At 36.6% G+C, this 24,427-nt stretch overlaps 1 protein-coding gene across 5 annotated transcripts in view; it reads right to left on the reverse strand.

Annotated features, from left to right (window-relative positions):
• The window catches only part of ARAP2 (ArfGAP with RhoGAP domain, ankyrin repeat and PH domain 2), a 197,788-nt gene that overhangs the window by 154,923 nt on the left and 18,438 nt on the right, over nucleotides 1–24,427 (reverse strand). For all 5 annotated transcript variants that reach the window (XR_003511512.1, XM_027544232.1, XM_027544234.1 and 2 more), the window contains 4 exons: nucleotides 13,951–14,009; nucleotides 12,827–12,903; nucleotides 12,078–12,169; nucleotides 10,030–10,383 (listed from right to left, as the gene is read on the reverse strand). Coding sequence is in view for 4 of the 5 variants with exons in the window: in XM_027544232.1 (XP_027400033.1) it covers nucleotides 10,030–10,383; nucleotides 12,078–12,169; nucleotides 12,827–12,903; nucleotides 13,951–14,009 (582 nt within the window). In the remaining variant the exon portion in view is untranslated. The remainder of the gene's footprint in view (nucleotides 1–10,029; nucleotides 10,384–12,077; nucleotides 12,170–12,826; nucleotides 12,904–13,950; nucleotides 14,010–24,427) is intronic.

Raw genomic sequence — 24,427 nt, forward strand, 5'->3', positions numbered from 1 at the left:
TTTCACAGTTACATCTTCTTAAAATATATTATTTAAGATATGTGCATTTTGTATCTTCCTATTTAAAGATGCAAATCAACGAATATGTTTCTAAAACTACACATATAATCTATTTTATTCATTAAATGTGTCAACATTAAATTAGCTATTTTCTGCATGTGAACTTTAATACTAAATTCTATCAATTGGTTAAAGATAAGAACTTGTACTTAGATACTATCTCACAATATAAGTCCCCTTTCTGCCAAATGGACACTTGGATTTGAACTGGCAAACTCTAAAATTTAACCAAAATTTCAACTGCATAAAAAGGAGAGCTTAAGATGCACTGTTTCTAAATGTCAATACAATTTTAAATTTTAAAAGAAAGTTATGAATAGTTGATTTTTAAGAATTATCTTTTCTGTGTAAGAATTAAATATTTTTCTCATATATTTATAAACGTCTACTCAATATCCAGCAACTAATTCCAAGGTAAGTATGTAAAATTAATCTATTACAGACAATTAGAGGTTGCTAAAGTACTTTAAAAGCTTTCTCTAACATAACTTATACCTTTCCCTTAAATTTCAATTAACAATTTATTTAGTAAATGTTGAAAACAGACAAGATATAAAAACAATGTCACTCCAGTCTGTGTTCCTATCACATGACACAAATTAGATCTGAAATACTGATAAATTTTTATACACAGATTTTAAAACCTCAGTCAATAAAGAACTTATTTGGCACAATAATTTTGATAATAAAAATAACAAACACTTATATAGTGCTTTGTTCTAGACACTGTAGCAAGCTATACATAAATATTAATTCATTTAATCCTCCAAACAACCATAGGAGGCAAAAATATTCCTATTTTACAGATGAAGGCACTGAAGGACTGGCAGGTTAAATAATTTACCCAAGTCACACAATTAATAAAGATCATTTCTATGAAGAAAATTCAGGCAGTCTGGTCCCTAAGTCTGTGCTCTTAACAACTACTCAGAACAGATGCTGGCACATTTTTACAGCTAAGTATCTTGCATATTCCTTCAGGTCGCAGTAACATTTGACCTCCGCCCATTTGATATGTGAGTTCAATTCTGCAAAGTACTTCAGAATTCCTTCAGGAAAAAAGGTTAAAACAGACAAGAAAAAATATTAGCCTAGGTTTTATACTATTTTGTTGTTAGGATCCTAAAGGGAAACATTGTTTTGAGAAGTTTTGTTTACAATAATTTATAAGGCAGGTGCAGTGTTACTGATTTCTATAAGCTATTCCCTTGAGTTCTGGTAGGGCAGCTTCAACTGCTATCTTAAATACAGTCTCGCCACCTGGTGTTGGTTTTTATTGTCTCAAAAACTGTGTATTTTAAAAGCTCTTTTTAAACAACTGTGTATATACAAACAATTAAATCTCTATGAAGTACTTCCATGAAGGCACTCCTATTTAATTTCGATCTGAAGTGCCAGCAAGGTTTTTATCTTTTTAATATATCTTTTAACTCTTTAAAAATTCGATCAGTATGCTAACCAATGACATTAAAGTGGTAGAGGCTACCAAATTGTCATCTTTAAATATCACACAACTGAAAAGTAACTAAGTCAAAATTTATGACTTTTATTAATCATCACAAACATATTTCTCAATTATTTCAAAAATATCTAAGAAAAAGATATCATAAATATGCTGTTTCAGATTCACCTGCCTTATTTACATAGTGCTGAAGAAGCCTATGCATATTTTATCTTATTTTCTGCTCTAACCCTAGCTAGGCTCAATATTTTTGGTACAATTTCCAAAAAATCCAGATTTTTATTTAACAGCTCTTTTTTATTTTAGCTAATCACTTAATCACATAGCTCTTAAGTACGAAGCTTTAAATCCTGCAGTATTAGTATAAAGTATTTTATAGATACACATTCAAGGAATTATAATATTTCTATAAAATATCAGCACTTTTCTATTCTAAAGTGTATTTCTAGAGTGCATTTCTTCACTTTTAACCAAACCAAAATGATTGTTTCCAAAATAATATGAACCAAAATGAGCTGAGGCCAAAAAAACAAAAACAAAAATTTTCTGAAATCCCAGCTTCCATCTCTGCTTTAAATGAAGAAAAAACAAATTTTAACGTAAAATCTCAAGTGCCAAAGGAGTTTTAGAAGTCAACGATAAAGTACAAATTTCAATGTGTGACTCACAATTTTGCTAATATTTACAAAGAGTTTTGTTCTTACATGACATGGTATATGTAAAACTATGTTAAAAGACTCAGACCTCTCTATTTTATGGAGTCATACTCTGTAAAAATAAATAAATAAAACAACTCAACAGCTTCTAGCTAAGATGACCACTTAAAAGTTTGCATTTATCTCTGCTGCTGCTGCTGCTAAGTTGCTTCAGTCGTGTCCGACTCTGTGCAACCCCATAGATGGCAGCCCCCAGGCTCTCCCGTCCCTGGGATTCTACAGGCAAGAACACTGGAGTGGGTTGCCATTTCCTTCTCCAATGCATGAAAGTGAAAAGTGAAAGTCAAGTCGCTCAGTCGTGTCTGACTCTTCGCGACCCCATGGACTGCAGCCTCCCAGGCTCTTCCGTCCATGGGATTTTCCAGGCAAGAGTACTGGAGTGCGTTCCCATTGCCTTCTCCGCCATTTATCTCTACTTCTCCTAAAATATCAAAGGATGAAAAAACAAATACAATAAATACCTACAAACTAACTTGAACAAAAATGTAAAGAACAGTATCAGGAAATCAAGAAAGCACAAGAAGGGATGGAACCAACTCAGGAGGTTTCAGAGAGATGACTGCTAAGCCTGCAACAGATCAAATTGAAGGCAAAACAAGTTTACTCACAGAATTTCAGAGTCTCAGGAGATACATGCACAAGTGACTCTGGAGGTGACTATAAAGGAAGGACAAGTGGCTGAGAATCAGAAGATTTGTGGAAATGCAATTGACCTTACATTTTTATGTGTGGCATACAGAGATTCTGAGAAACTGAGTCACATAGGAAAGGAGCAATAGCCTGAAAATTCTAATTTTTATCTGATTCCATTCATTCACTTCACTAGCTAGACTGACAGAAAGAAAATAGTTACGCTATTTTAATAAACATTAAAACTAAAAATTTTCTCCTCAAACTACAGATAAAATTGGGAAACTTTTTAGTAGCTTGGCACATTCTTCACAAGTGATGTGTGGTTTGAGAAATGGCCAATAGTTTCCGGTATAAAAAAATACTTTTTGTCAGAGATTTAAGATTCAACTTCAAGTTCAAAAGGTGTCAGCTTCCCTGATAATTCAGTTGTAAAGAATCTGCCTGCAATTCAGGAGACCCCAGTTTGATTCAGGAAGATCCGCTGGAGAAGGGATAGGCTACCCACTCCAGTATTCTTGGGCTTTCCTTATGGCTCACCTGGTTACAGAATCCACCCGCAATGCAGGAGACCTGTGTTCAATCCCTGGGTTGGGAAGATCCCCTGGAGAAGGGAAAGACTACCTACTCCAGTATTCTGGCCTAGAGAATTCAATGGACTATATATAGTCCATGGGGTCACAAAGAGTTGAACACGACTGAATGACTTTCACTTTGGTCAGAGACTTGTCAATTTTCCATTACATCTGCTTTTCACTGAAAGGCTGACTACAGGACAGCATTGTGGGGAGGCTGGAGGTCCCCACCCACTACAGAGCAGGCAGAGAGTCACTCCACAGAAGCAGCCTTGGAGACCCTGGGCACTGTCTTGGAAGTCAGCTCTGACAAAGGAACCTACAGTATAAGCTCCAGTATCCTCCAAGTCCTGGGTTACTGGCTTCTAAGTGATCCCTCAACCACTGCTTGGGATTTGCCCCCTTTTTTGATATTTGACCTCTGGCTTTTTCCCTTTCCCTAGTTCTGTGTTCAACCTGGACATGTAATTCTCTGCCTGATTTTCCCTCCTGATCCTAAAGCCTAATTTGTTTCTTCCATAAAATAACTTCAACTAATCCCTCTATTTATCTCATAGACTTCAGCACATACAGATATCACCTATATCAGTGCCTTTTCACTCCCTCTAGTCTGAAAAGTACTTAGCTAGAAATGCCAGTTAAAATGGTTTTAACTGGCATTTTCCAAAGGTCATTGAGCTGGTATTCCTCCTCCCGAGATGATCTTTGAAGAAATGTTTTCTCAGCCCCTCTGTAACCTCATGATTCTGTTCTCTGTGGACCTTTCTGTACCAACTGTTATACTTTGTCTTCTGAGTTTATCTTTCTTTGTATTTTTTTCTGCCTTAAGAGGAAGACACAAAAAAGACAAGGAACACATTTTGCTCATTGTATTCTTCCATAGTTTAAGTGTATTATATTCACACATTGCTGGATTAGCCTCAAATGTTCAGCTCCTGCTGCCCCAGACTCAGATTTCTACACAATGCTTCTCTATAGTTAAAAAATGAATAATTTTTTAAAGAAGAATTAAGCCTGGTGTGCTGCAGATCATGGAGTCGCAAAGAGTCAGACACGACTTAGTGACTGAAGACCAACAACAAGAAAAAAGTTCTTAAACATCTTGGGAAATAAAATGTAAATTCCTTGAGATACATTGCATTTTTTTATAAATATGCTTGGTGCATTATACCAAATACTGAACACACAAACATTCTTAGGAAACAGTAGGTTAAGAAGTCAATGGGTTTTCTAATTGCAGATATTCTTGGATATTTCAATTGTGCTTCTCCCAGAAGCACATTCAACCATGTTTCTCTTTTCTTTATAGCAATTCACAGGACTCTTCCTCTGAGTCCTATATTTAGGAAATTTTTTAATAAATTCTATCCAGTCTTCCATATTTGCATCTACTCAGACTTACTGAAAAGCTTGAGCTTATGAGTTACAAATAGGAAAGAGGAAGGAAAGAGACTTGGTATTTCATCCTCAAAACCAGTAGTTTTGTTTTTTTTTTAAACACAAAAGACTATTTATTTTTTCATTTGCTTGACCTGTTTGAAACACTAATAACAGGCCCAAGTTTAACATTTTACTAAGTTTTTCTTCATTTATTTTCTAAAACCAATAATATAAATCTGTATTATAATTAGTTCACTCAAATACTTAAATAAATTTCATACTTTAAGCTCAGCTGGAAGTGTTTCCATAGTTCTCTAGTTGCATGGTATTATACAATTATTTTCTTACTAAATATTGGGCAGTTATCACATACGGTGTATTGATTCAGAACTGGCATTTCCATTTCAAAGCAAACAGACACTCAATCATGTGAAATAAATCCAGATTATGAATTTGATTACTTTGTTTAATGTCACTCATGACTGAGGACAGTTTTAAACATTACTTGGAAAAGGATAACTGAGTATGGCTATTATTTGCTTTAAACTGTGTTCTGACAACACTTGTACTTGTCTTAAGAAATTAAACAGAATTTCAATAAGCACACTGAGAGTCCTTGCTCTGCTGATGTACACCAGCATTATCAATAGAATAGATAGATTTACAATCACTACAGTGTTTGGAGTTTAGTTTTTATTACATTACTATAAATTTTTTAAAAAATTGATGTTTTAGGAAAACTGAAAAGAAATGATGTCTAACACTAGGTGTTTTCCAACAACAAACACTGAGTTATCTACCACTGCCAGGCAACCTTCCAGCTGCTGAGGATACTGCAGTAAACAAAATCCAATAGAGATGAGTGTCCCCATGGAGCATTTATGCATTAAATAAATGCTAGTGTATGAGCGATGAGAAAAACAAAGCAGTTAAGGGAGTGATGGGGTATTGGGAGAGGGGGAAGTGATAATATTAACTTTAGTGTCAGGGCCTCAATGCAAAGGAGACTTTAGAGCAAGACCTTGAGGAAGGTAAGGTATAAGCCATGTTGTTCTCTGGCTACAAGAACACAGGGCTGAAAGAAGAAGTGCAAAGGCCCTCAAAAAGGGATTCTGCTTCTGATTAGATCCAGACTTGATAGAATAATAAAGCAGCTTTCCCCTTCTGTAATCTAGGTTATAATATTCAACATGGGGCCCAAGGGAGATGGAGGAAGCTGGTATGAGCTTTCAGCCACACCATTGAATCAGTTTTACGCTCTTATGTCCCACAAGCCAAACATGGCCCATCAGATGGGTTTATAAATAAATTTTCATTGAAACACAGCCTCATTCATCAGTTTACACCTTCTCTGCAGCTGCTTTCATGCTCCAATAGCTGAGTTACTGAGCTCCCACAGACATCATATGGCTATAAAGATTAAAGTATGTATTATCTGAGCTTTTACAGAAAAAAGTTGCTAATACTTTCTCTACAAAATTTAGAACACCATCAAAATCACTGCCACCTGCACCAAAGAGATGTGTGGCCATGAGATAAAGCTCAGCAACCTCTGCATAAGCAATGGATAGGCATCATTTTGTCTAAGTAATGAGCATCAACCGCTCTCACCACAGCCTGCTGCTGCTGCTGCTGCTAAGTTGCTTCAACCGTGTCCAACTCTGTGCGACCCCACAGACGGCAGCCCACCAGGCTCCCCCGTCCCTGGGATTCTCCAGGCAAGAGTACTACAATGGGTTGCCATTTCCTTCTCCAATGCATGAAAGGGAAAAGAGAAAGTGACACGACTCTTAGCGACCCCATGGACTGCAGCCTACCAGACTCCTCCGTCCATGGGATTTTCCAGGCAAGAGTACTAGAGTGGGGTGCCAGTGCCTTCTCCCTCACCACAGCCTACAGAGTCTAATGAGAAAAAAAAAATGGAAATTCTACTTATGGTCTAATAAACACAGGCTTCTTGGCCAATTACACGTAATTCTCTTAAGTTTTAGTAATATAATCATAGAGAAGAGCTTTCAAATTTCTTGGTGATATAACAAGCTCCTTTGTTTACTTTCCTAGCTGCATTCTGGTCTACTGGGAAAAGACTCTCAAGTCAGAAAACTCAATTATTTTGCCTAAAATGGAAAAATAAAAATCTCAAAAAATTACATCTTCTAACCTTAGGCTGGTTCAGAATAGAAAGGATGAAAGTCAGAGTTCTGATAACATTCTAACTGTCCCAGAGGTAACCAGTTAATGGTGAAGCTTTCTCAGGTGCCTGGAGCATAAACATACTAACCCTGCAAGAGCAAGGTGCCATCAGAGATCACACAGGAAATCACAGCTGCTGGGGGCTCTGTAAGAGTTTGCTAAATCTTCCAGTGATGCTTAGAGAGGGCTGGGATCTCCCTAATCATTTAAGTTCTACAGAAATGAGAGATCTGAGACTATTCCAGCTCACTGCTTCATTCTGCCAGTGTGTATATTTGAGTAATGACTCATACCTTTGCAATCTGACTATGCATTTACCAATAATATTGATGATTGATGAAAACAGACACATCTGACTATTTTGTCACCCTAATGGAACCAGAAAGGTGACAAAAATACCTGATACTAAGAAGTACTCTGCCTCAGTTTAGTCTATATCTGATTTGCTGAAATATTAACTATATCACTATTAACCACAAAAGTGCTCAGCATGTTTTTTTTCTTTCTTAAGAAATACTATTTCTTCTCCCATTAGTCAACTAATTGTTCTTCTGGAAATTTTTTTGCTATTAAATTTTATTTTAGGTGAAAACAATGCTTTCTAGAAATGATGCATCTTTTCAAGGGAAGAGTAGAGATAACCAGCACAACATAAGGATGCATACCACATCAACTTAAACAGGAGAGACTTCAGTTCAGTTCAGTTGCTCAGTAATGTCCAACTTTTGGTGACCCAATGAACTGCAGCACACCAGGCCTCCCTGTACATCACCAACTCCCAGAGTTTGCCCAAACCCATGTCTACTGAGTGGGTGATGCCATCCAACAATCTCATCCTCTGTCATTCCCTTCTCCTCCTGCCCTCAATCTTTCCCAGCATCAGGGTCTTTTCCAATGACTCAGCTCTTCGCATGAGGTGGCCAAAGTACTGGAGTTTCACCTTCAACATCAGTCCTTCCAATAAACACTCAGGACTAATCTCCTTTAGGATGGACTGGTTGGATCTCCTTACAGTCCAAGGGACTCTCAAGAGTCTTCTCTAACACCAAAGTTAAAAAGCATCAATTCTTCAGCACTCAGCTTTCTTTATAGTCCAACTCTCACATCCATACATGTCCACTGGAAAAACCATAGCCTTGAGTAGATGGACCTTTGTTGGCAAAGTAATGTCTTTGCTTTTTAATATGCTTTCTAGGTTGGTCATAACCTTCCTTCCAAGGAGTAAGTGTCTTTTAATTTCATGGCTACAATCACCATCTGCAGTGATTGTGGAGCCCAAAAAAATAGTCAGCCACTGTTTCCACTGTTTCCCCATCTATTTGCCATGAAGTGATGGGACTGGATGCCATGATCTTAGTTTTCTGAATGTTGAGCTTTAAGCCAACTTTTTCACTCTCCTCTTTCACTTTCATCAAGAGGGTCTTTAGTTCCTCTTCACTTTCTGCCATAAGGATGGTGTCATCTGCATATCTGAGGTTATTGGTATTTCTCCAAGCAATCTTGATTCTAGCTTGTGCTTCTTCCAGCCCAGCGTTTCTCATGATGTATTCTGCATATAAGTTAAATAAGTAGGGTGACAATATACAGCCTTGATGTACTCCTTTTCCTATTTGGAACCAGTCTGTTGTTCCATGTCTAGTTCTAACTGTTGCTTCCTGACCTGCATACAGGTTTCTCAAGAGGCAGGTCAGGTGGTCTGGTATTCCCATCTTTGAAGAATTTTCCAGTTTATTGTGATTCACACAGTTAAAGGCTTTGGCATAGTCAATAAAGCAGAAATAGATGTTTTTCTGGAACTCTCTTGCTTTTTCCACGATCCAGTGGATGTTGGCAATTCGGTCTCTGGTTCCTCTGCCTTTTCTAAAACCAGCTTGAACATCTGGAAGTTCACAGTTCACATATTGCTGAAGCCTGGCTTGGAGAATTTTGAGCATTACTTTACCAGCGTGTGAGATGAGTGCAATTGTGCGGTAGTTTGAGCATTCTTTGGTATTGCCTTTCTTTGGGATTGGAATGAAAACTGACCTTTTCCAGTCCTGTGGCCACAGCTGAGTTTTCCAAATTTGCTGGCATATTGAGTGCAGCACTTTCATAGCATCATCTTTCAGGATTTGAAATAGCTCAACTGGAATTCCGTCACCTCCACTAGCTTTGTTCGTAGTGATGCTTCCTAAGGCCCACTTGACTTCACATTCCAGGATGTCTGGCTCTAGATGAGTGATCACATCATCATGATTACCTGAGTCATGAAGATCTTTTTTGTACAGTTCTTCTGTGTATTCTTGCCACCTCTTCTTAATCCCAAAATAATTTAATAATCCATGAGAAACATTTCCAGTAAATATTTCAAAAGGACACTCAAAATTCAGAAAACAATTCTAATTAAACATAATCCCTCTCCAAAGATTTCTCAGTACTGTAAAATGCTTAAAGACAGAAGTTTCTTTGTCAACATCTGAAATGATAAATCTGTTTTAAAAGTATAATATTCAAGGGACTCTGACCTTTTGTGCAACATTCAAAACTCAAAACAATATATCTGTAACAGTGAAGCCTAATATCTAACAATGACCTACTTTTCCCTAACTACAATAACCCTTGTATTCCCAAACAGAACACTGTTATAACATGAGCAAAAGCCAAACAGTGTGGGCAGAGTAATACTAACTCAATCTGTGTTGTTTTTCTTTGCTACAAATTGAAACACAGGGTAGCCCATTTTGGTGCAAAGTTAGAAACTAACATTAAGGATCTAGATGTGAAATTAGGACTTTCAGTTTTAATTTGCTTTCAGAATCTTTTAGCCCAGAATTCCATACAGTACATGGCACATGTCCCTCATATATCTAAAGAAACAGCATTTGCAAAAATGTTATCAAAAGTCTCTCAAAACTGTTTCTGTATGCATACGGGTGGGGTGGGGAGGAGCAGCAGCAACCTAGTAGGTTTAGAAATGGATACACTTGAATTTTTTTTTAATAAGCCCTTAAAGAAAAAAAGAAAGAACACATACCCTTGGGGACAGAGTTTGTCAAGCCATCCGGATTTAACCTTCCTTGTAGATGATCCATAAAAACAGGCATAGGGAGATATTACATTTGAGGAAATAACTGGTGAATCAGCATTTCCACTTGTTGAGCTTAGTGGATAACTGTGCCTATTAACAGGGTCCAAATTTGCTGCTTTTTGAGTCCTTGATTTAGATGGCTTTGAATTTTTTCTTCTTAAACTCTGAAAGCATTCTTCTACTGTTGAATACTCTGATTCTGAAGCAGAGTCTATAGGAAGATTGCTTTTGTCCTCTCGAGGTATCCAAATATCTTCTACTTTGTTTTCACTTATATTTTCCGTCCTGTTATCATATATGCTAAATGGAAAAAGAATGGTGTTAATACTTCCTAGTACTGTATGTGACAAGCCATAGATGACTTTTTCTACTTATTAACAACCAATTACAGAAATTTAAGGCCAAGAAAATCTGAGCTCAATTAATGCTTCTGGATAATCTTTAAAACTCTTTGAGAAAAATAGAACTCTCTCATTATCCTAAGATATATTTGAATACGGATTCATATACTATAAGAAGTAGTGTCTTTTTCTTTTATGTATCATTTAATCTGATCTGTTTATTTGGGGGGTTGAGTGTAAGTACTAAGGATGGAGACTGCCGTGTTCTCTGCATCACAATTTAAACTTCACCAGCACCAGTATGTGGTCAGCCACTTAACAGGCAAGATCATGAACCACAACATTGTGAAGAGAGACACTGGAGATCTTATTTCCACTTGTTGTCCTTTCTCTGCCTCTCCATAAAAGGACTCCAAAGACCCTCTGCTCCATCATCATGCAATAAAACAAAGTGAAATCTTTAGTATTATTTTGCAAGATTAAGGGAAAAAACTAGATGAGGAAAAACTAGACTTAGAAAGTAGCTAATAAAAAACAAGAAAGGTCCAGGACATCAGAAGGTAAAAGCTGTGTAATGCGTAATATTTATGGGAATACACAATTGCTAATTACTTTCCTATAAATTTAAGAAAAAACAGACTCGCTCAGCCATTTATGTACAACAAAACTCAGTACAAAGAAGTTTTTGCTAATCAATGAAACAGATAGGCTGAGAGGTCAAATTACATCCTTCTGGACGTGGAGTTCTAAAAACCACCGCTTCCTTGTGCGCGTGTCTGAGTGCTCAGTTACTTCAATCATGTCCAACTCTTTGTGACCCTATGCACTGTAGCCTACCAGGTTCCTCTGTCCATGGGAGAATCCACGGCATTCTCCAGGCAAGAATACTGGAGTGGGTTGCCATGCCCTCCTCCAGGGGATCTTCCTGACCCAGGAATCGAACCTGCATCTCCTGTGTCTCCTGCATTGGCAGGTGGATTTTTTAATGTTGAGCCACCACTGCTTCCTTAAAGAAGGATTAATTTGGCTCCCTCCATATTCTGCATTGTAATAGGTTCAAATGCTTACTGAAGATACTCAATTATTTATTCCAATTTAAAGAAACCCTCAACAGTGTCAGCCTTTGAGAATAAAGCATAAACCAGAAGACAAATGTTAGGTAATGATGCACTATATCAAGTGCTAATAAAACTGAGAGGAAAAGTAAAATTTAACTTGGTGCCTTACATACTCTGTTTAACCTCATGTTGATCCAAATAACTGGATAATTTTCAAGCTGCTTATCACTGCTGAACTTCTACATTACATCTGTAAAAATTGTGTATCTCACATAGTGACATTTTTGGCATTGCCCCTTTCTTCTTCATATTGAGGTAACTTCCTGTCTTTAAAATGCAAACATAGTTACCACATATGTGCCACTCTGAAAAGCAGAAAATGGTTTCAATTATGAAAAGACAAAAATAGTGTGCTATAGATTATAGAATCAATTTACAGACTCTAAATTATTAAAATGAATGCTGTTATCAAAATAAAGGATTTGAAATTTCCAATATAAATTATTTTCTTAGAAATATGAACAAGAGTTGAACAATGAATCGTGTATAACATTCTATTCAAAAGAATTAATCATCATCAATCATGTCCTCATACCTTGATTTGACAAAAAATGAGTTTCTTTCAGTAGTTGTTTCCCCTTTGAGTGTTTCTTCCTGGGTCCAAAATTCATTCTTTATAGATCTCTTCTATAAAAAAGAATATATATATATTTTTTTCAGGGTCACAATATTCTACAAAGATCCACAGCATTTGGGTTTAGTTTTATTAAGCAAATGTCTATTGTTTAGCTCAATTTTCAACAAAAACAACTTAATTAGTGAGACAAAAGTAAACACAGTCTTTTGATGCCTTCAGTATTTTATTTAAATCATTAGTACATATTTTCAACTAAGAACATAAGATGCTAAAACCTGATTTACTTTCCCACTTATTTTTTGTCTTCCAACTTAATCTTGACCAACAAATAAAATACCAAAAGAGCAAAAGTTCTGGAGAGGAAATAGAAGTCTGTCTGTATTTGGATATAAGGAAAAGTAAAATCAAGGGCTTCTGTCAGTTTGCTTTACTTTTTAATGGAGTTTTTCTTTTCTCTTTTTTTAAAGTACCTTGTGGTAAATTTTGAAAACTCATTGATCTGTATCCCTAAAAACAAACTGTGTTTTTGTAATATATATTTTAAGATATCAATTTACCATGATTTTACTGAACAGAAATTTACTCACTAGAAATTTTTCTTCCATATAACACATTCTTCAAACAGCTTAAAGGAAAATGAAGAGGCATGTAAAGGCAGAAAAGCAAAGAACTGAATATGGAAAAAAATTAAAATGTATGGGACTAACCTTGGAATTCTCTAGTCTCTGGAGGAGAAAGGTCTCTCCATAAGGTAGAATGGAAGATGAATTCTCCTCATTTGTGTCTTTTGGGGGAATGACAGAATGAGATGGAAAGATGAGAATAATGTGATTTTTTTTTTTTTTACAAAAGCATGTATTTAATTATTTCATAACAATATCACAATTTCAGCTTTATTCTGAGTCCAAATTATGCTCATAATTCTTACCTCCAAATCAACTCTAACTGTGGTTTTCTTTCTGTAGACATCCCTCACTTCACAACTAAGATATATCACAAGTGTGATGTGTCATATTTGTTCTTGCTAACCTCAAAGATCCACATAATTAAACACATTTCCCCATACAACTGTCACAATATATTTATAATGTTAATTTCTAAATAATGGCAGAAAATTAATCTTTACTGTAATTTTCCACAAATGATCATTAAAAGTTCACTGACAGCTAGATATTAATAGCATTCAAAATGCCAGAATCCACTTAATATAATCCCTCTAACACCATAACTGCTAGCACACCTGGATATAAATTATTTCAAGAGAATTTCCACTATCCCTGAATTACACAGATCTACAATAAAGAATTCTTAACATTTCCATTTTCTGCTGTTGCAAACTCTTTTAAAGGCTCACTAACCAAGTGCTTGCTAACTTATCATTGAAAAGAATGTTCCTGAACTTGCATAAGCAGAATTTTCAAAAACAAGAAAGAAAAGCCTCTGTTAGTGAGCAGTTGACCACAGCAATGAATGTCACCCTTCCTTGTTACCATGGCAAAATTACTTTCCATAAATATACACCCTGTAGTTCAGACTCGGAAACCACATAACTTAGTTAAATGCCTTTGACTGTGGTTAATAATAAACGAAGACTGTAGAAAAAAATTTTATATTAACATGTGCAAATTTCCAGGAGTCTGCATGTATATTAATTACTGTTTTTCATTCATTCACTTTTAAAAGTGTCTGGAGTACTATGAACCCTGGTAGAGAGTTATTCCCACTACTCCCTATTCCACAGGTGGGTTGCCTTCTTGATTGTGATTTTAACACATATAAGACTATCAAATGAGTACTACCTAATTTACAGACTTTAAAATAGGAGACTCACTTTGCTGTGTCACAGATTTTCCAGTTGAGGTAGCAACATTTCTTCTCTCACGGAAATAGCTTAAAGCAAAGGGAAAAATAGAGCCATTAAAACACATATGTAAACCACATGTTACTATCTTGAGTAAGGATTAATTGTAGACACATATATTTTCTTTGGTAGAAAAACAAATATTCAAAAATAAGTTTTATTTTACTAAAATACAATGGCCACATTCCATAAATGTGTTTTTCTAAACAGCCTTAAAGAAAGTGATTTTAATGGATTTTACAAGTATTTGCTTCTCACTTTTTATAATTCATAAAAGTAAGTGAACATATTTGCTGAAGTATTTATGATGTTTTTGTCTTAGCTTCACAGTACTTAATCAAAAATCTGTCTAGTTCTAAGAGTATAATTGAAAATATGTAAGCAGTGCTAAGGGGAAAGGTCATAGCAATACAGGCTCATCAAGAAACAAAGGAAGAAAAATCAAATCAATAAAATTAGAAATGAAAATGGAGAGATCAAAACAGACAACACAGAAATACAAAGGATCATAAGAGACTACTATCAGCAATTATATGCCAATAAAATGGACAATGTGGAAGAAATGGACAAATTCTTAGAAAAGTACAACTTTCCAAAACTGAACCAGGAAGAAATAGAAAATCTTAAGAGACCCATCACAAGCACGGAAATTGAAACTGTAATCAGAAATCTTCCAGCAAATAAAAGCCCAGGTCTGGACAGCTTCACAGCTGAATTCTATCAAAAATTTAGAGAAGAGCTGACACCTATCCTACTCAAACTCTTCAAGAAAATTGCAGAGAAAAGTAAACTTCCAAACTCATTCTATGAGGCCACCATCACCCTAATACCAAAACCCCACAAAGATGCCACAAAAAAATAAAACTACAGGCCAATATCACTGATGAACATAAATGCAAAAATCCTTAATAAAATTCTAGCAATCAGAATCCAACAACACATTAAAAAGACCATACACCATGACCAAGTGGGCTTTATCCCAGGGATGCAAGGATTCTTCAATATCTGCAAATCAATGTAATACACCACATTAACAAATTGAAAAATAAAAACCATATGATTATCTCAATAGATGCAGAGAAAGCCTTTGACAAAATTCAACATCCATTTATGATAAAAACTCTCCAGAAAGCAGGAATAGAAGGAACATACCTCAACATAATAAAAGCTATATATGACAAACCCACAGCAAACATTATCCTCAATGGTGAAAAATTGAAAGCATTTCCCCTAAAGTCAGGAACAAGACAAGGGTGCCCACTCTCACCACTACTATTCAACATAGTTTTGGAAGTTTTGGCCACAGCAATCAGAGCAGAAAAAGAAATAAAAGGAATCCAAATTGGAAAAGAAGAAGTAAAACTCTCACTGTTTGCAGATAACATGATCCTCTACATAGAAAACCCTAAAGACTCCACCAGAAAATTACTAGAGTTAATCAATGAATATAGTAAAGTTGCAGGATATAAAATCAACACACAGAAATCCCTTGCATTCCTATGCGCTAATAATGAGAAAATAGAAAGAGAAATTAAGGAAACAATTCCATTCACCATTGCAATGAAAAGAGTAAAAGACTTAGGAATATATCTGCTTAAAGAAAATAAAGACCTATATATAGAAAACTATAAAACACTGATGAAAGAAATCAAAGAGAACACTAATAGATGGAGAAATATACCATGTTCACGGATCGGAAGAATCAATATAGTAAAAATGAGTATACTACCCAAAGCAATCTATAGATTTAATGCAATCCCTATCAAGCTATACCAATGGTATTTTTCACAGAGCTAGAACAAATAATTTCACAATTTGTATGGAAATACAAAAAACCTCGAATAACCAAAGCAATCTTGAGAAAGAAGAATGGTACTGGAGGAATCAACCTGCCTGACTTCAGGCTCTACTACAAAGCCACAGTCATCAAGACAGTATGGTACTGGCACAAAGACAGAAATATAGATCAATGGAACAAAATAGAAAGCCCAGAGATAAACCCACGCACTTATGGACACCTTATCTTTGACAAAGGAGGCAAGAATATACAGTGGAGAAAAGACAATCTCTTTAACGAGTGGTGCTGGGAAAACTGGTCAACCATTTGTAAAAGAATGAAACTAGAACACTTTCTAACACCATACACAAAAATAAACTCAAAATGGATTAAAGATCTAAACGTAAGACCAGAAACTGTAAAAATCTTAGAGGAGAACACAGGCAAAACACTCTCCGACATACATCACAGCAGGATCCTCTATGACCCACCTCCCAGAATATTGGAAATAAAAGCAAAAATAAACAAATGGGATCTAATTAAAATTAAAAGCTTCTGCACAACAAAAGAAACTATAAACAAAGTGAAAAGACAGACCTCAGAATGGGAGAAAATAATAGCAAATGAAGCAACTGACAAACAACTAATCTCAAAAATATACAAGCAACTCCTGCAGCTCAATTCCAGAAAAATAAACGACCCAATCAAAAAATGGGCCAAAGAACTAAATAGACATTTCTCCAAAGAAGACATACAGATGGCTAACAAACACATGAAAAGATGCTCAACATCACTCATTATCAGAGAAATGCAAATCAAAACCACAATGAGGTATCATTTCACGCCAGTCAGAATGGCTGCGATCCAAAAGTCTACAAGCAATAAATGCTGGAGAGGGTGTGGAGAAAAGGGAACCCTCTTACACTGTTGGTGGGAATGCAAACTAGTACAGCCACTATGGAGAACAGTGTGGAGAGTCCTTAAAAAACTGGAATTAGAACTGCCATACGACCCAGCAATCCCACTGCTGGGCATACACACCGAGGAAACCAGAATTGAAAGAGACACGTGTACCCCAATGTTCATCACAGCACTGTTTACAGTAGTCAGGACATGGAAGCAACCTAGATGTCCATCAGCAGATGAATGGATAAGAAAGCAGTGGTACATATACACAATGGAGTATTACTCAGCCATTAAAAAGAATACATTTGAATCAGTTCTGATGAGGTGGATGAAACTGGAGCCTATTATACAGAGTGAAGTAAGCCAGAAAGAAAAACACCAATACAGTAAACTAACGCATATATATGTAATTTAGAAAGATGGGAACGACAACCCTGTGTGCGAGACAGCAAAAGAGACACCGATGTATAGAACAGTCTTTTGGACTCTGTGGGAGAGGGAGCGGGGGATGATTTGGGAGAATGGCATTAAAACATGTATAATATCATATAAGAAACAAATCACCAGTCCAGGTTCAATGCAGGATACAGGAAGCTTGGGGCTGGTGCACTGGGATGACCCAGAGGAAGGTATGGAGAGGGAGGCAGGAAGGGAGTTCAGGATGGGGAACATGTGTACACCCATGGCGGATGCATGTTGATGTATGGCAAAACCAATACAATATTGTAAAGTAAAAATAAATAAATAAATAAAAAGCAGAGACGTTAAAAAAAAAAAAAAACAATGAAATATCACTACCCACCCACCTGTACAGCTAAAATTTTTTAAATAACAAAATGCTGTTGAGGGTATGAGACAAAAGGAAAACACATACGCCGCTGGTATTAAAGTAAGTAAGCATAACCATTCAATGGTGAGAACCACTTTGTATTACCTTCCAAAATGGAACATAAGCAATATCCTACGACAGCAACTTTACTCTTAGGTATATATTCAATAGACATGCATGTAGAACGTGCCCCAAGAAAAACCACTCAAGTACATGTCAACATGCAAATGTTAAAAGAAGCTGTGGAAGAATCACACAAAAGAACAATATTCAACATCCACAACAACAAACTGACATGCAGCCACGTGGATGCATCTCAAAAACATCAGGTTGAATAAAAGATATCAAACACAGTGTTTTTTGCTGTATGACATCATTTGTATGAAACCCTAAAACAGCAAAAACTAATTTACAGTGAAATCAGTGGTTGCCCAATGCAGGTGAAAGAATAATTTACTACCTATGTGCACAGGTGATTTTTGAGGAGTGGTAGAAATGTTCTCTATTCTTATTGTGGTAGTGCTCACATAGGTATTCATACTTGTCAAAATTCATCAACATATATATTAGCATCAGTCTATTTTATTATGTAAGTTATAAACTTACACATATAAGTATATTGTTTATATGCAAAATACTAGAATATGTTGAGCATATGAAATATAATAGAAGAATGGATATCATGGTATAGCCATACAATGAATTATGATACAGCAATGAAAATAGTTTGCAACTGTATGTATCAACATAGAGAAGTTTCAAAGTTAAGCAACATGAGCTTAGTAAGAAGAGTTACTATATGATTGCATTTTTAAGTCCACAAGACAGTCAAAACTGTAGCATATTGTTTGGGATATACTTAAGAGGTACAATATTTTTTTAAAGTATGAGTGTAATAATCATTATTTAAAGTCAGGATAGAAGCTGTCTGTGACAGGAGAGGGCATACAAGTTTATCTAAGTGTTGCAAAATAATTAATCCTTTATTTGTTCATCTCCAGATTCTTGACACTGTGATATGGCTATAATCATTTCCTCAAATTTGTATGTCACTGACATAAATATATATTAATAATTTGAACCCCTGATTAGAGCACCACTCAAATTTTCTACATCTTTGATAACTTCTGCTAATAATAAATACCTCTAATTATTATTGAGCACTTACTATATATCAGACTCAGGTCTCAAAATTTTATAAATACACACACACACTCACAATGTGTACGTCTGTGCATTTAGTCCCAAACATCCAAAGAAGAGCTATAATTATATGCACTTTTTAAGAAGAAAATTGGCAATCAAAGCAGTTACTTTCCAAAAGTCACACAGCTCTTAAGTAACAAACCTGGGATTCAAACTCAGGCAGCATAGCTCTATACTACTACTAGTACTACTACTACTAGTACTACTAGTACTACTACTATGCTAAGTCACTTCAGTCATGTCCGACTCTGTGCGACCCCATAGACGGCAGCCCACCAGGCTCCCCCGTCCCTGGGATTCTCCAGGCAAGAACACTGGAGTGGGTTGCCATTTCCTTCTCCAATGCATGAAAGTGAAAAGAGAAAGTGAAGTCACTCAGTCGTGTCTGACTCTTAGCGACCCCATGGACTGCAGGCCACCAGGCTCCTCTGTCCATGGGATTTTCCAGGCAAGAGTACTGGAGTGGGGTGCCATTGCCTTCTCCGGTAGCTCTATAAGACCTATTTAAAACCTTCATGCTTAATAAAAAACTTAACTTTAACTTACTGGGAAAAAAAACATGCAAAGTAGTTAAAAAAAAAAAAAAGGTTTTGAACTCTTTTAAGTACATCCATTAGTGGTATTTTAAAGCATATTTTGTTGGCTTAATTTTTATAAATATAAAGAAAAAAGTACGCAATGATTTGTATTGATTTTGCAATTCAGTATCCACCTGCAAGCAATTACCAAATCTATCAACCAAGTTCATTTGATCTACTGAAGATGAAAATTAGCTCAACACAGAAAACAAGCTGTTTTTAAAACTGGTGATTATCCATTTATATTCTCATTTATCTATAAATAAATTATCTCAAGCTATTTTATATTCTAATATCTATTATGTCAAAAGCATTTTATTAGGGGTTTATGTATCTACATCTCATATTTCATCTCCTTAATAGACTGATGAGGTTGAACTTGCTGTCCTAATCCTACCAATAAGGAAAGGAGATTCTCTGGCCCAAGTGGCATAGCTGCTGCTGCTCCTCCTAAGTCGCTTCAGTCATGTCCGACTCTGTGCGACCCCATAGATGGCAGCCCACCAGGCTCCCCTGTCCCTGGGATTCTCCAGGCAAGAACACTGGAGTGGCTTGCCATTTCCTTCTCCAATGCATGAACGTGAAAAGTGAAAGGAAGTCGCTCAGTCGTGTCCGACTCTTAGCGACCCCACGGAGTGTAGCCTACCAGGCTCCTCCACCCATGGGATTTTCCAGGCAAGAGTACTGGAGTGGGTTGCCATTGCCTTCTCCTAGTGGCATAGCTAATACAAGGCAAAAACCAGCATTCAAGGTGAATTCCATCCTGAGTGCAAAGCCCATGCTCTTTCCTTTCTGCTCTATTATTCTCCCATCAATTTTCCTAGAAACTGCAGATTGCTATTAAATTTGAAATATAAAGCATGGGTGATTTGCAAAAATTAAAAACCCATTAAGAAAAGCAGTAGTTATCATCCTGTTTTGTTACTATGCTTTGGTGATCTTGGTCAAGTTATTCAACAGACCTGAGTCCAATTTCCTCATTTACTAAAGGGGAATAAAAACAAGGTCTGCTGCCTAGGAATATCATAAGGGTTAATGAGATGGTGCTTTTAAAGAGCATAATGTGTGCCTTACATAACACAAACACTCAGCTAGAATGAGACAACTGTTTTATTAATTAGAGAAAAGAATGGTTGGTCTTCCTGGTAAAGTGATAATATGAACTATTGCTTCTTAAAGTCCTTAAAAGTATGAACACTCTTCGTTTGAAAGACTAAAAACGTGTCAACAACATAGTAGCAGAATAAATTGTATTTTTTTTCATTTAGTAAACTACTATACAGCAGATACTGCATAAAATACATGCATGGATGTTAACAACCTTTAAAATAACATTATGTGAACCAAGTTTCAAAAAAATAACTGACTACCAAAGTGAATCTTCAACTACCTACAGATGTTATTTGTTCTCATATTTTTAAATCACTAAAATTGCCAAGAAAAGCAGTGGCATAAATGCTAATTAACGTTAAAGATCTCTTTATAATCTACACTTACCCATTATGTGGGCATGACACCCACGCCAAAAAAAATAATCAATTACACACCCCAAATGGACCATATCTTTACACAGAATGTTTGTTTTAAAAAAATACAATTCTTACAATTTGCAACATACTAACTACAACAGACTAACTATAGGTCATTACACAATTGAATTCAAAAGAAAAACACTGGAATCATCAGCAGCAGGGGAAAGCTGTTTTGAGGTTACATAAAAGTCCATCTAGTCAAGGCTATGGTTTTTCCAGTGGTCATGTATGGATGTGAGAGTTGGACTGTGAAGAAGGCTGAGCGCCAAAGAATTGATGCTTTTGAACTGTGGTGTTGGAGAAGACTCTTGAGAGTCCCTTGGACTGCAAGGAGATCCAACCAGTCCATTCTGAAGGAGATCAGCCCTGGGATTTCTTTGGAAGGAATGATGCTAAAGCTGAAACTCCAGTACTTTGGCCACCTCATGCAAAGAGTCGACTCATTGGAAAAGACTCTGATGCTGGGAGGGATTGGGGGCAGGAGGAGAAGGGGACGATAAGAGGATGAGATGGCTGGATGGCATCACTGACTCGATGGACGTGAGTTAGAGTGAACTCCCAGAGTTGGTGATGGACAGGGAGGCCTGGCGTGCTCCGATTCATGGGGTCGCAAAGAGTCAGACACGACTGAGCGACTGAACTGAACTGAACTGCATGTCTAACTAAATCACACAAATCTGAATTCAGAGAACACAAGGGTGCATTAAATACAGCTCAGATGAAGAATATGAAATGTATAATGAACAAATAATTGAGTCTCAATTTACAAAATTCCAAAACAGTCCTTAGGATAAGAATAAAAATTACAGAAGGATTACAACACAAAAGTCTACATCATTATTGTAATACTTTTTTCATCAACTAGCAGAAGCTATAGTTCAAAAAATTTTTTTCAAACAAAGCAGGACTTTCAAAATTATGAATAAAGAGTACAAATGTCTCTTCACTTGTAGAAAGTATCACACAGATAAGATACCTTTATACTCTAACAGTAAGTCAAGTGATTATCTATTAATTTTGATTCATTATCTAGAAAAATGGTACTGATGAATCTATTTGTAGGGCAGCAATAGAGATGCAGACAGAACAGACTTATGGACACAGCAGGGGAAGGAGAATGTGGGACGAATGGACAGAGTAGTACTGAAACATATACATTACCCTATGTAAACCAGATAGCCAGTGGGAATTTGCTGTATGATTTAGGGAGCTCAGCCCAATGCTCTGTGACAATCTAGAGGGTGGGATGGCGTGGGAGGGAGGTTCAAGAGGAAGGGAACATATGTACGTCTATGGCTGATTCATGTTGCTATATGGCGGAAACCAACACACTGTAAAGCAAACATGTATACCTGTGGAGGATTCATTTCGATATTTGGCAAAACTAATACAATATTGTGAAGTTTAAAAATAAAATAAAATTTTAAAAAAAAAGGATTAACGTGACACAGCAAGAAAATGCTAGACTTGAACTTTCACATTTGCTTTTGTAGTATAAGGATTTTTTTTTTGGCTCAAACATTACTTTCCCCCTGAAATGCTAAGTCAGAGTAAAATTAGGGGAGGAGGTGGTCACTTGTTCAGAATACTTGGGGCCATGAGTCAGAGTGTACATGGAAAAGGGTGTGACAAAAAAAAAAATAGGTTTTAAAAAGTTTGATTCATTGTTATTGATAGACATTCAAGTCAAAATTTTGCAAATACTGAAATAATCAACTCATTTTCATAGAATTTGTAAAAAGCCATTTTAAAGGAAAAAATCTGAATTTTACAATGCTAAGAATTTTCTTTTTTTTTTTTTGCTATTTACATGACATATAAAGGTTTTCTTGAACATGAGGATGGGATGAATTTCAGTATTTTTCTAATTCAATGTAGCAAACAGTTGTTTATTTGTCTGTATGTTTTTGTTCATGTCTCACCATTAAAGTCTAAAGTAGCAGATCCATTTTTAATGTCTGTATCATCATGTCTATGTACATCCAGAGAAAAATATCTATGATTTTTACTTTTAATAAAAAGTTCTCAGAAGGCTGGTGACTTCAGGTTTAGAACACATACTTTTGAAAAATGCCCTTCAACAGTTAACATAGGTCTTCAGTCTTATGTTACAAAAGATGTACTCCAACCATAGTGCACCCTTGCATACCACCCTCCTCGCCTCCACCTTTGCTTCTTTACTGTTCCTTCCCCAACATATTCAAAGGCATGACACCTAAAAGACAGGGCTTTGTGACTTGTACCAAGGATAAAATAGTTGCATGAAATATGTATGAAAATCATTAAACTAGGGAGGAGGAGAAGAAATGTACCTCTTTCATAGCAAAAGATACCTGAATCCTTCCTGCTTTGTGTTCTAAGGAGGATCCTCCTGGAAGGATCATTAAGATTCACAAGACACACCTATGACTCACAGGGAAGGGCAGCTGGTGGAACTTGCTTTCTACTTAGAGACTTCTATGGGAGACCTACTGGTGAGCTGATAAGGAAGGAACTGGCTCAAGGCTAGTTCTGACCTAGACCCCAAGAGACAGGACTTACAAAGTGATCCTGAGGTCCAGGGTCTAGCATGTGAAGTGAAGTTGCTCAGTTACGTCCGACTCTTAATGCGACCCCATGGACTGTAGCCTACTATGCTCCTTGGTCCATGGGATTTTCCAGGCAAGAGTACTGGAGTGGGTTGCCATTTCCTTCTCCAGAGGACCATTCTGACCCAGGGATCAAACCCAAGTCTCCCTCACTATAAGCAGAGGCTTTACCGTCTGAGCCACCAGCATAGCCCCACCCAACCCAGCCTTCCCAAGAGGATCAGATAGAATTCAGAGAAGGAGCCCAATGCACGGACAAAGAGAACCCATCAACTGCATCAGATAACTTGGCAAGGGGTAGAGGTTTGGGGGTACATGTCCAGGGAGATAGAAACAAAGCACCTCACATCAGGTACACAGCCAGAATCATGTTCCTTTCAATAATTATACAAAATGTTTAGTGAGTAAAGAAATTAGGTTAAAATTGCTGGCCACAAAGAAATATATTCTATGCTACATCAAGGAATATACTAAATATCATTTAGATGTTATTTGACTAGAGAGAATCTTGGATTATATAATCTACAGTTTCATTTATAACACTGCAGAATCTTGCAATTACTATTTGCAATTCAGGCAAGGACCACAAAGAAAAACACTGTTCTGAAAATAATTTATTTTCTCGTTTTATAATTTGACCACCAGAAATCCATAGATACCATTTACTGTCATAATCAGCTGCTGCTACTCCTGCTGCTGCTGCTAAGTCACTTCAGTCGTGTCCAACTCTGTGTGACCCCATAGACGGCAGCCCACCAGGCTCCACCATCCCTTGGATTCTCCAGGCAAGAACACTGGAGTGGGTTGCCATTTCCTTCTCCAATGCATGAAAGTGAAAAGTGAAAGTGAAGTCGCTCAGTCGTGTCTGACTCTTAGTGATCCCATGGACTGCAGTCTACCTGGCTCTTCCATCCATGGGATTTGCCAGGCAAGAATACTGGAGTGGGGTGCCATCGCCTTCTCTGCCTGCTAAGCTGCTTACTACTAATTGTACCATTATTTCAATTCTCATTTTCAAAGACTCAAGAATC

Source organism: Bos indicus x Bos taurus, chromosome 6 (assembly GCF_003369695.1).
Source record: "Bos indicus x Bos taurus breed Angus x Brahman F1 hybrid chromosome 6, Bos_hybrid_MaternalHap_v2.0, whole genome shotgun sequence".
Lineage (NCBI taxonomy): Eukaryota > Metazoa > Chordata > Mammalia > Artiodactyla > Bovidae > Bos > Bos indicus x Bos taurus.